The 12,189-nt window shown below is 54.7% G+C and overlaps 1 protein-coding gene across 1 annotated transcript; it reads left to right on the top strand.

Moving 5' to 3' along the window:
- Positions 1-7,796: 7,796 nt before the first annotated feature.
- Positions 7,797-11,749, top strand: LOC309452360 (ubiquitin carboxyl-terminal hydrolase 42-like; the record flags this gene model as incomplete). The annotated part of the gene is made up of 11 exons (XM_082076994.1): positions 7,797-7,983; positions 8,427-8,537; positions 8,613-8,715; positions 8,858-8,925; positions 9,086-9,156; positions 9,687-9,769; positions 10,007-10,118; positions 10,373-10,513; positions 10,731-10,831; positions 11,082-11,178; positions 11,699-11,749. 11 exons carry the CDS (start codon positions 7,797-7,799, stop codon positions 11,747-11,749), a joined length of 1,125 nt encoding a protein of 374 aa, XP_081933120.1.
- Positions 11,750-12,189: the final 440 nt, after the last annotated feature.

Raw genomic sequence — 12,189 nt, 5'->3', positions numbered from 1 at the left:
CCATTGTTTTACAAAGGGAAAGGGGAGAAAAAGAACAGTGCACGTACTACTGCTCCTGTGGTGGGAACACTTGGTTCATCTGTTCATCTTGCATAAGTTTATAGGCTTGGAGCCCGAGCAACCACCCCACATCTCTTCTGTGACATGAGGAGATGCATCTTCATTTGCCCCCTTATAGGAAATCCAGAGATGGAGGCAGAGACTGAGAGACCAGCACAGGAGGCACAAAAAGGGAGGAAAAGGGGTTGGAGGGAGAAGGGCGGAGCTGAACTCAATACTGGTGAGGCCGCACCTCGAATCCTGGGGCAGCTCTGGGCCCCTCACTACAGGAAAGCCCTTGAGGTGCTGGAGCGAGTGGAGAGAAGGGAACGGAGCTGGTGAGGGGCTGGAGCACAAGTGTGATGGAGACTGAGGGACCTGGGGGGTTCAGCTGGAGAACAGGAGCTGAGGGGAGACCTTCTGATCCCTGAACTGCCTGAAAGGAGCTTGGAGCCAGGGGGGTCGGGCTCTGCTCCCCAGGAACAAGCGCCAGGAGCAGAGGAAACGGCCTCAAGTTGCGCCAGGGGAGGTTGAGGTTGGATGTGGGAACAATTTCTTCCCCAAAGGGCTGTGGGGCATTGAACAGGCTGCCCAGGGCAGTGCTGGAGTCACCATCCCTTGAGGGCTGGACAGACACAGAGATGAGTCTCTCAGGGACACGGTTTGGTGCCAGTGTTTGGTTAATGTTTGAACTCCATCTTGAGGGTCCCTTCCAACCAAAGTGATTCTATGATTCTATGGTCATTGTGTGGGGCAATACAGCAGAGGAAGTGTTTGAGAAAGGAAGAAGAATAACCCAGATTCTTCTGGAAGCTGGTTTTGCCATAAAATAAAGGTCAAAGGACCTGCACAAGATATCTAGATTTTAGAAATAAAGATGGGCATTGTCAGAGCCCACTGGATGTGATCAGTTTGTTATTTACAAATTTGTTGCCACCAACTAATGAAAAAGAATCACAAGCTTTCTTACATGTTGTGTGTTTTTGGAGAACGCATCTTCCAGGTTCCAGTCTGGTCATAAGCCCTCTCTATCGAGTGACTCAGGAGAAAAATGGTTTTGAGTGGGGCCCTGAGAATCAAGAAGCTGTTGAGCAAATTAAATGGGAGATAGTTTGTGCCCTTGGGCCAGTCTAGATAGGACAAGATGAGAAAACGTGCTTTACACCACAGCCAGGGACCAAGAAGCCACCAGGAGCCTTGGGCAGAAAACACCAGGAGAGACTCGAGGTCAGTGTCTGGGGTTTTGGAGTGGGGGGTACAGAGGATCGGAGGCCCACTACACTCCAACTGAAAAAGAGAGATTCACGGCATCTGAAGGGCTTCAAGCCACTTCAGAAGTGGTTGGTCTGAAGCACAACTCACCTTGGCACGCCGATTGCCACTGCTGGGCTGGATGTTCAAAGGGAGGGTCCCCTCTACGCGTACTACAACTGATGCTACATGGAGCAAACGGGTTGTCCTGCTAATGCAATGGGCTTGAATGGGAAACCCTGATGGCCCCAGGATCTTGGAAGTGATCCTGGGCTGGCCAGAGGCCTGAAGTGTTGGAGTGTCACCAGAGAAAGAGATGCATGATGAAGAGGCCCCACTATGTAATAAATTACCAGAAAAAGAGAAGCAACTTGCCCTGTTTAGAGATGCGTCCTGTCGTATTGTGAGAAAACATTGGACATGGAAAGCTGCTGTGTGGAGTTCCACACGACAAGTCACAGAAACTGCCAAAGGACAAGGTGAATCGTCACTTTGCGGTGGTGAAAGCCATCCAGCTGGCTTTGGACATTGCTGCACAAGGCAAATGGCTGTTGCTTTAACTCTGCACTGACTCATGGATGCATGTGAGGGAGGCTACATGACCCATGCAAATGCCCTGGGAGGGAGGCTTCAGGAATGGAAGAGGAGCAACCGGCAGTACACAGGTAAACCCATCTGGGACAATGCACACCGGGACGCAGACAGAGACGCATGTACAGTCAGATCTTGTTCAGGAAGGAGCGCAGAGCCGGGCCGAGCAGAGAGCTGAGCCAGGCTGAGACCCTCTCTTTATTAGCCAGTGACAGTTTATAGGATTTACAGGTACGGGCCTGGACTAAGATGTGACATAAGATGCTTTTTCAATAATTGTTATTAAACACACACCACACTCATGTTTGTTTCAGTTACGTTCCCAGTCATTCACAGATCAGGCCCAAGGACATTCACACATCCCATGCACTTGGGGGCAGTTATCCAGCCTGAGATACCATTCTCACCAGTCTGGGCTATAACTTTTTACAATTATGAGATACGTACTTCAAAATAATCTGTCCAAGGCCTTTTATATATTATTATGTTAGTATTATGTCTTTGACCGTCCAGATGGTCATGTTAGTATTGATCTTCCTTTATCATCCAGGTGGCTGGAACCGCACATCTTGCTTTCCCACATTTTACTTTCCAACAGGCTGCAGTGCTGTGGCAAGAGGTTGCTGTTTGTATGGAGAACATGGCTGTAAAAGTACATCACGGAGTTGCTCACACACCCAAGAGTCAGCCCCTGAAGAATATCAGAACAAACAGCAGGTATGTCCCTGAAGGGCTGCCAGCTCTGCAGGGGACAGAAATCGGGTCTTGGGAATCTGAGATCCCTCTTCTGCTCCAGTCAGTGAGCACAGACTGGTGATGGAAACCGCTCAACATCCAGGTCGCCCGGGGAGCAGCCCACTCAGACTGCAGTAATAAACCGATTCCTCCACTCTCACACTGCCCCACAGTGCCCAGAGGATGCTGACCAGGGCCCCCAGGATGGGGATGCTTGGGCCAGGGGTGCAGTGAAGGGAACCCCCCGCCCCCCGAAAAGCCAGGGAGAGCTGCAAGGCAGGCGGGGGAGAGGGCAGGGAGGCCGTGCCCCTGGGGACACAGCTCCATGCCCCAGCTGCTCTGAGCCCCACTCCGGCAGGACTCCCCTGCCCACAGGCTGTCCCAAAGCAGAGCGGCACCCCGGCTGTCCAGCTGCTCCCCTGGGACCCCCCGGCCTCTGGGCTCCAGCTGTGCCCAGGGCAGCCAGGGAGCCCCAGGGTGCGGGTGCCCCAGGACCTGCGCCTCCCCGCTGCCCCAGCACTGCCCTTCTCTGTGGGCTCTGCCCGCTGCCAGGGCTGGGGGAGCCCAGGCTTCCAGGCTGCTTTAACTGCCCTGGATCCCCCGATCGGTCACTCTGTGAGGCACCGATCTTGGTGAACGGGCTCCTTGTGCCATGGGCCCTGGGCAAACAGAGCTTATCAGAGCCGCTGTGGGAGCAAACATCCCTCCTCGTGCCGGGGAGCTCCGTCCCGCAATTGGCTCCGAGGGGCTGCCTGGGAACAAGCGCCCACTTCATCACGTCCCTCTGGATGGCCACGTCCTGCTCAGGGACAGCGCTGGCCTGGGCCCAGGATGGGGACATTGAAGGGACACTCGGTGGGGACAAGGGCCTTTGGTGAGCTGTGGCCAAGTCCCAGGAAGGGCCGGGGCTGGAGCCAGAGCCTTGTTGGGGACAGGGACACTGGGACCCACCATGCGGGATCAGCTCTGCAGAGTGGGACCCAGGTTGTCTGGGAGGGCACAGTGACCCCAGGCAGGGGCAGGTGAGAGCCAGGGCAGGGGATGTTCCCTCCGCTCTGTTCTCAGCTGTGGCTGGAGACTGGACCAGTTGGGGGCTGGCGGTGCAACGGAAATGGGGTGGACAGGAGCTGGGCACTGACACCACCCCAGCACTACCCCCAAGCCCAGCCATCCTCTCCCAGAGCCCAGGATTCACCAGTGCTCCCCACTGTCAGTGCCACAAGTGACTGAGGATCCCAGTCCCCAGCTGTCCACATTGCCCATTGCCCCAGCTGTCCTCCCACCTCCCAGAGTTCCCTCATCCTGGGGTCCCTGGTGCCCCAAGAAGAGGAGTGACTCCCAGCCCCTCATTTATCCAGCCACCTGGATGATAAAGGAAGATCAATACTAACAAGACCATCTGGACAGTCACAGACATAATACTAACTTAAGAATATATAAAGGGCCTTGGACAGATTATTTTGAAGTACGTATCTCATAATTGTAAAAGTTATAGCCCAGACTGGTGAGAATGGTATCTCGGGCTGGATAATCACCCCCAAGTGCATGGGATGTGTGAATGTCCTTGGGCCTGGTCTGTGCATGAGTGGAAAAACAAGTGAGACAAACATCACATGAGTTTAGTGTGTTTTTAATAACAATTAGTGGAAAAACACCATTTGTAAACATCTTAGTCCAGGCCTGTACCTGTAAATCCTATAAATTGCCAATGGTGAATAAAGAAGGCAGCCTAGGCCTAGGTCAGCTCTCTGCTTGGCCAGGCTCTGCGCTCCTTCCTGAACAAGATCTCTGCCTCTGCGTGAATTTCTGTCTGTGTCCTGGTATGCGTCGTTTCTAATCGCCGCAAAAATTCCTGCAGGTGATCTGGAACTGTGCACAGCACTGACCACACGGCACCCTCTCAACAGCAGAAGCAACTTTCCTGCCCAATAGGGTTTGCTCCTTCCCCCCACAGCTTCTCCCCTCAGTGTTGCTGGGCTCTCCCGGGCAGGCTGAGGGCTGACCCTGGCAGGCGGCAGAGTCCCTGCCCGGCACAGCCCTGGGGTGCAGGGACCCTGCTCTGCAGGACAGCCCTGGGCACCCATCCTGCACATTTACATTTACACCCCACAGCCATCCTGGGGAGAACGCAGCATTCATGTCTTGTCACTCTGACAGCGCAGAAGGCAACCCCTGCTCTGCAGCACATCCTCTCCTCTGCATCAGGGAATCTCTAAGAGTTGTACTTACGTCTCTTGTAGGCTCTGCAGTGTGACAGCTATCAGAGATTCTACCATGATGTGCAGATGCAATGTCCTGCAGCCACAGGCTTAATATTTGTAAAGATTTCTCTCCCAGTGATCTCTCAGCATCCTCCCACCCCAGACTGCGTTTTCCTCTCTCTGCCTGTCTCCTGTGCCCTCGGTGCTGCAGGCAGAGCCCTCAGCCCTGCTGCGTGTGCAGAGGAGCTGCTCCTGGGCAGAGCTGTCTATCTGCAGCGCTGCCACTGCCATGAGCTCCCTGTGTCCAGGAGCCCAGCCCAGCTCAGCAGCACAGGAGCAGCCCATGATGTCCCTTTCTCTGTCCCCTCTGGGCTCCCTCCAGGTGTCCCTGGGCCTCCAGGGGCACAACCTTTCAAACAGCTTCAAGTAACCAGTGATGTTGATTCTCTCTCCTCTGCACAGACACTTCTTGCCAGCATTATATTCTTCCTCTTAGAAAATAAACTGGTATGAAAATTATCTCTTCTTGTCCCATCATTAGACAGGACACCAGGAAGGTTACAGCAAAGGATCTAATTTCTTCAAGCTGAAGGAGGAATATCTCCAGTTGAATGGATTTAGTAATTTTATTCTGGTTTTATACTCCCAGGTCTAGAGAGACAGTCAGCAATATTTGGCCATGTCATGTCTGTGCTCTGATTCAAAGCCTTTGCACACATGGGCTCTTGGACACTTGGTACCAGGTTTCTTGTGCAGGTCAGAGCTGGGCTGGTGCCACAGCTGGGGTGGCTCAGCCCAGATGTGAGGAAATGTCCTCATCAGGGACCTGACTGGGGGAGCTGGAGCTGTCAGTGCTGCAGACAGAGCTGTGACACGGATGGAATAAACTGCCAGGCAGGGTGGCAGGAGTGAGTTCATCTGGTCTGCAAGGACAGCAGCCACCAAGCACAGCAACAGTCCAGATCAAAACTCAGCCCAGTCATGTAAGGCAATTCAGGGGCCCCATAATGAGCTGTTACTACTGCAGGAACAGTTAAACGAGAAACAAAGTCACTGTGTGGCCACTGATGAATTTAATAAGGGAAAGCAGTAATATTCTCTGTCTCTTGTCCTCCTGCAGGTAAATAATGGAAAGTGGCTCAGTGATCCCCTCCGCCAGTTCCCTTAGATCCCTCGGGTGTATCCCATCTGGCCCCACAGACTTGTGGGTTTCCAAGTGGTGTAGCAGGTTGCCAACCATTTCCCCTTGGATCATTGGGGCTTCACTCTGCTCCCCATGTCTGTCTTCTGCTTCCAGGGGCCGGGTACCTGGAGCACAACTGTTCTGACTGTTAAAGACTGAGGCGAAGAAGGCATTTAGTACCTCAGCCTTTCCACCTTTTTCACCCCCCACCACCTGGATTCCTCCTTTTGTGCTCTGCCCGCTCCAACAGTTTGTCACTTGGTCATATTATCAGTTTATCCTCAAGCCACTGAGAGCTTCTGTAAGCGGTGAGACAGCACACAAAGCCCATCCCCTCTGCTGCCCACCCTTGGAATTCCCTAGAAATCCCTACAAACCCACTAAAGGAGCAGCTTCACTGCTGTTCAGATCAGCCAGCCAGGTGAACACAGGGCTCTGGAACATACCACAGGGCAACAGGGCAGTCCCGAGGGGACAGGAGGGCAAAGGGGGACCTGGAGACACCTGAGAGCACCCAGGTGCCCAGGGCTGAACTGGCCTGTTCCTCCCAACGGGACATGCTGCCCCTCGCTCCCCAGGCGCAGGGTCACAGTGGGGCCCTTTGTGACCTCACATGGTGACACCCACTGCCCTGCCTGTGCTCAGCGCAGCTGCAGCCCCAGCCCACACTGTCCGGCAGGACGGTGACGAGACAGGGTGCGAGCACGGAGCTGGCGAGAGCCCCCGAGCGTAGCCCACGTCTTTCATTGAGTTTGAGATTTAGAGAATCTTTTTGGTTGGAAGCGAACCTTTAAGATCATCGAGTCCAACCATACCCTCACTTCAGCTGCCCCTGGCAGACTCCCCTCTGCCCCCGGCAGACTTGTGCTGAGGACTCCCCAAGTGCAGCCCACGTCTTTCCCGGCTGCCCTTGGCAGACTCGTGGTGTTTCACCAAGTCTTCCCAATTCCTCACCCATACCTCTTTCCCCAAACCCACGAGATGGCAGACAAACACCTCACCTGCCCCGTGGTGGCCCTGGAGGAGGACAGGGCTCCCCAGGAGAGCAGCTCTCCAGCAGAGCCCCAGGAGCTGTGCATGGCCCAGGACCTGGAGATGGGTGAGTGAGGGGCCCTGATTGTCTGGGCAGGGCGGGGGCCAGCGAGCGCTCCCTGCTCAACACCAGGACCACGTTTCCCTGCACGCTGGCAGGGGGGTTCCACAGGTGTTGGCCAGGATGCTGCCTGAAGCCCAGGGCTGCTCGGAGCTGGGAGCCGGCCCCAGCACAGCCTCTGCGGGCAGAGGGGACCCAGCTCCTGCTGCAGGGCACGGGCAGCGAGAGGCAGCTGGGCGGGCAGGAGGCAGCCGTGCTGCGGGACGGGGACCTTTCCTGCCCGTCTGAAGCGAGTTCCTCACCCGCTGCACTGGGGGCTTTCCCCGTCCTGCCTGGCTCCAGCATCACAGCCCGTCTGCCGGGCACCCTGCAGCCCTGACACGCACGGGGAGACTGTGCCGGGGGATGATCCAGGTCAAGACTCCAGAGGGAAAGGAAGGTTGCTCAGGGCACAGAAGTCAGAGTGTAGAGTTGTTGCACTTTTGGCAAAGTGAGCAGGGGAACATGCTGTTTTCCAAAACTGCTCCTTGACCAGGAACTTTCAAGAGCAGTGTTAGGCTTCCCCCAGTTTTTCTGTGTGGGAGCTTAGAGCTTGTTTTCCTGGGTGCTCCTGTACAGAACTCAACTTTTAAATCTGCTTCTGTGCAAGAACATGGACTCATCTCTCTTCCAATGTGGTTTCTTGGCAGTCGTTGCTGAGGGAATGGCTCCGCTGCAGAGGATCCTCTTTCCCCCAGAGAAGATTTGCATGGCCTGGCAGCACAGCCAGAGAGCTGGAGCAGGACTGCACAACCTGGGCAACACGTGCTGGCTCAACTCTGTCCTGCAGTGCCTGACCTACACCCCGCCTCTGGCCAACTACCTGCTCTCTGGGGAGCACAGCCGGGCCTGTGAGTACTTTTGGCAACATTCCTTGTACATCTGTTGAGCAGGGCCCAAGGGCTTCCAGAATCTGGAAGCCGATCTAGGAGAAAAGTGGCCCTCCTTTGTCAGCTCCCTGAGTTGGTGTTCTCGGAACACTCAAGCCTAGAAGCAGCTTGTTGTATCTGGATGTGTTCATCTTCAGAAAGGCACCTCTTTCTATCCCAGGCTCTTGGTCCCTGTTCCTGCAAGTTAAACTCCTTTGCTTATTGCACAGAAAGCTTCCGTCAGTTCAGCATCCCTCTGAAGAAAGTTTTCTGTGCATTAAAATGTCCCAGGCTTGTTGGGACTTGGGCACCTTGGGAGGAATGGAGAATTCTTAAACTGCAAGACCTCCATTAGGTTTCCCATCGCTGTGGATATTTTGCAAACCTCAGGAGCTTCCCTCTCCCATTCCTCCCTCCCTCTCCAGGTCGCCGGAAAATCTTCTGCGTGATGTGCAGGATGGAAGAGCACGTTCAACAGGTCCTGCATTCCTCAGCCAGTGCCATCGAGCCTTGGGCTGTCGTTGATGTTCTCACACGTGAGTCCGTGCAGGTGCTGTGACATGATTGATGCCGTTCTTGTAGGAGAGAACTAGTAACTTCTTCTTTCTTAGAAATAGGAGAACATTTCGAGCATGGCAGGCAGGAGGATGCCCACGAGTTCTTACGCTGCACCGTGGATGCCATGCAGAGAGCTTGTCTGAGAGGAAACAGAGAGTAAGCAAGCAAATTGTGTTTCCAGCGTTCCCAAGCCCTTTGGAGTCCTTGATGTCCTCCCCTCAAGGAGAACTATGCCCAGGGCTTTCAGACAAAGCCAGACTCTGGGAGGAGATAACTCCGCCTTCCCGTTGGTTTGCAGCTTGGACATCTCCTCTCAAGCCACTACCATCGTCCATCAGATCTTTGGGGGCTTTCTGAGATCCAGAGGTACTTTTCCACAGCTATTGCTCTCCTTGGAATTGTCTGTGCCCTCCTGTCTGCCTGCAACAACAGCCGATGGTGTGATTGGTGCAGTGGGTGTGAAGAGGGTAACCCGGCACAGTCAGTCGACTTCCCCTGTTGCTGAGCATTTCCATCTGCCTTCCAGTCACATGCTGGAGCTGCCAAGCGGTGTCCGATTCCTACGAGGCCTTCCTGGATGTTCCTCTGGATATCAAAGTAAGAGAGTTTGTAATTGTGCTTCAAGATGTCCCAAGGCCCCTGTAGCTTTCCAGATTCCACACAGTTGGCTTAAGACTGTGTCTGACAAGAGAGGTTGGTGGTGGGCAGGAGGTGGAATGGACTGTGTTCTGCAGAGGCCATGGCAGGGGTCATGGTGCTGGTTTCAGCTGGACAGGCACACGTGCCCCTCTCTGCACTGTGACGTACCCTCCTCCTTCTTCCCTTGCCCCCCCTCAACACCCGTCTGGCTCCCAGGCTCGTGGGGGTGTTGTTTCCATCACTGGTGACACCCATACCATCGTAGCTGAACTGTGCGGTGCCACAAAGAGGTGGAGAACCCTGGGAATCCCTGGGAAATGAGGGAGATGTTCAGCATCACACCCTCTTTCTGCCTCCTGGGCGCTGCTTGCGGGTTCACAGTGGGTGTCCTCAGCGTCATCAAGCTGTTTTTTTTGCGTAAACTCCTCGTAACTGTTTGGGTGTGGGAATTTCCCAGAGCTCAGGGCTCTCCCTTCTCACTCCTCCAGGCAGCCGCATCTGTCACCGCAGCTCTGGAAGACTTTGTGAAACCTGAGCACCTGGATGGTGAAAACTGCTTTAAATGTAGCAAGTAAGGCTATTATTGATGATGTATTCATACTGGATCCTGTGCGAAGGTGTCATTGAGCAGAAGTCAGCTTTTCACATTGGATTAAGGCACAGTAATGAGACACAGGTTTTTAAACATGGCATTATGGTACTGAATAGCCTTAAAAGAGCACAGGGATGTGTGAGACAGGAAAGGCTGTCTGGCCTTTGGGGGAAAAAATGGTGTGTTTCAGCCCTTGGCTCTGTCCTGGCTTTCAAGGTGTGACAAGATGACTGCCGCCTCCAAGAGGTTCACAGTCCATGGCGCGCCCAAGGTTCTCACGGTGTGTCTGAAGAGGTTTGAAGCCTTCACCGGCGACAAGATCAGCAAGGTGTGTGCACAACTGGAGTGCAACATGCTCTTCCTGGAGCGGGTTTCCCAAAGCTGGACGCTCTGTCGCAAGCTGCTCATGTTGAGATTTTCATGTTCCCTTCTGGGGACAGTTCCTGTGGGAAGACAAATGTGTCCTCTGCTCCCACAGAGCTGCTTTGGTCCAGATGAGTTTCCTGCCACCCAACTCATGACATATTGCTGCGTCCTGAGGTGTTCCAGGGTCATTGCTGAGCCCTCCTGGTCTCTCCGTAGGTTGTGGAGTATCCCCAGTACCTCGATCTTCGCCCGTACATGTCTCAGGCAGCCGGAGAACCGCTCCTCTACTCATTATACGCCGTCCTGGTGCATGAAGGTGACAGCTGCCGTGCAGGACACTACTTCTGCTACATAAAGGTGAAAAGCGACTTCCTTCTGAACAAAGGAAAAATGTATCCTGGGGAAAACTGACTTTCCTGGCCGTGTTACTGACAGCCAAGGATTTGAGGGGAGAAGGTTTCCTCAGGGGCTGGAATGCATATGTTTTGAACACTTCTGGTTCGGCAGTTTTTGGCCTGTGTTTTGTGGAGAAGCCGTGCCATTCATCTCCAGATATCGACGCTTTTCTTTGCAGGCCAGTGATGGACTGTGGTACCACATGAATGATGAGACTGTGAATCTTTGCGACAGTGACACAGTCCTCAGGCAGCAAGCCTATTTACTGTTTTACATCAGGTAATCACAAGTTTAAACTGTGTTCAGAACACATTTCCTTTTCCTGGCTTTGCTATTTTTCTTCTCATCCTCCTGAGCGTTTCTGTCATAGCAGACAATTACCACCTGCATTGTTCAGCCCAACCACATTTCCCATTTGTGGTCTTAGTTGCATCTTCTCCCTGTCATATAAACTGTTCCAAGAAAATGCCGGAACTCAGAGGAGGCTGCAAGAACAGCCCTCAACAAAGATCCCTCTTTTTTTCCCCAGGTGCTCTGATTTGGAAGTTGGACAAAGGGCTTCTTCCTCACCAGCACCACCAGAAGCCCGTTCCCACCTCAGTCAGCGGGCGGCCGGCAGCAAGCAGGTGCGTTCTGTGGGACCGCAGCATCTGCCCCATAGGACTAAGGCGGCTGTGAGGAGGTGGTCAGGGCACCAGATGGACAGCGGGTTTCTTTTGGGAATCTTGGCAGCGCTCTCTTTTCCCTCCCACGCGGCAGCTTTCTGCACAGTTGCAGCACGGCTCCCACGCCCAGCATCCACCTGGATCCATCCCATTTGTCCTCCTTGGCCCCTCTGCAGCCTCCAGGAGCCTTTGAGAAGCCCTTAGCTGTCCCCTCACAGCTTCTGGGGGTTCCCCACTGGTGGGTCCGGTCAGGAGGAAAGGGCAGGAGCTTCTCACAGCTCTCTTTGCAGGACATGGTGGGGGGCATGGAGGACTCTCCAGAGGACAGCAGCTCATCCGCACCAGCCATCACCAGCCAGCAAAGCCGGGCAGGAGCGCAGGAGGCAGCTGCAGGCTGGCCGTGCCCCGTCTGGCCAGCCAGGATCAACAGCAGCTCCTCCGTGGGCTCCTGCTTGCGTCACTTCTTCCACGGCTTTCTCAGGCTGGTGTTCAGAAGGAAAGCTGCGTGCCCGCTGCGCTGTCACCCCCGTGAGCGTGTGCTCCACTCTGCACGAGAGGACAGCAGCAAAGAGGAGCAGGGATTCAGCCCTTCTGCCCCCTGCCAGGAGAACGGTGCCAGGGAGAGGCCCAGGAGCAGATCCCCGCACTGGGGCAAGGATCTCCGCAGCTGGGTTGTGGAGACTGCGGACTACGAACACTCAGACAGGAGGAGGGGGAGAACCAGTCCCCTGAGCTGTGACCCCACTCACAGGGACGAGGCAGCTCCAAGACCCTCCGATGGCAGCGCCCAGCCTGCACCAGCACCTCCAGTGCCCTCCACCAGCAGCTCCCAGTCTCTTCCTGCCACCAGAGCTGCTCAGGGGCAAACCCGGCCAAGGCGGAGAGATCGGAGCAGATCCCCGCGGCGGGACTATGATCTCCGCAGCCGGGTTCTGGAGATCACAGACCAGCATCGCTCAGCAAGGAGGACGA

The sequence above is a fragment of the Streptopelia decaocto genome, assembly GCF_964273445.1.
Source record: "Streptopelia decaocto genome assembly, contig: HAP1_SCAFFOLD_75, whole genome shotgun sequence".
Lineage (NCBI taxonomy): Eukaryota > Metazoa > Chordata > Aves > Columbiformes > Columbidae > Streptopelia > Streptopelia decaocto.
This window is presented reverse-complemented; position numbering and strand designations above follow the sequence as displayed.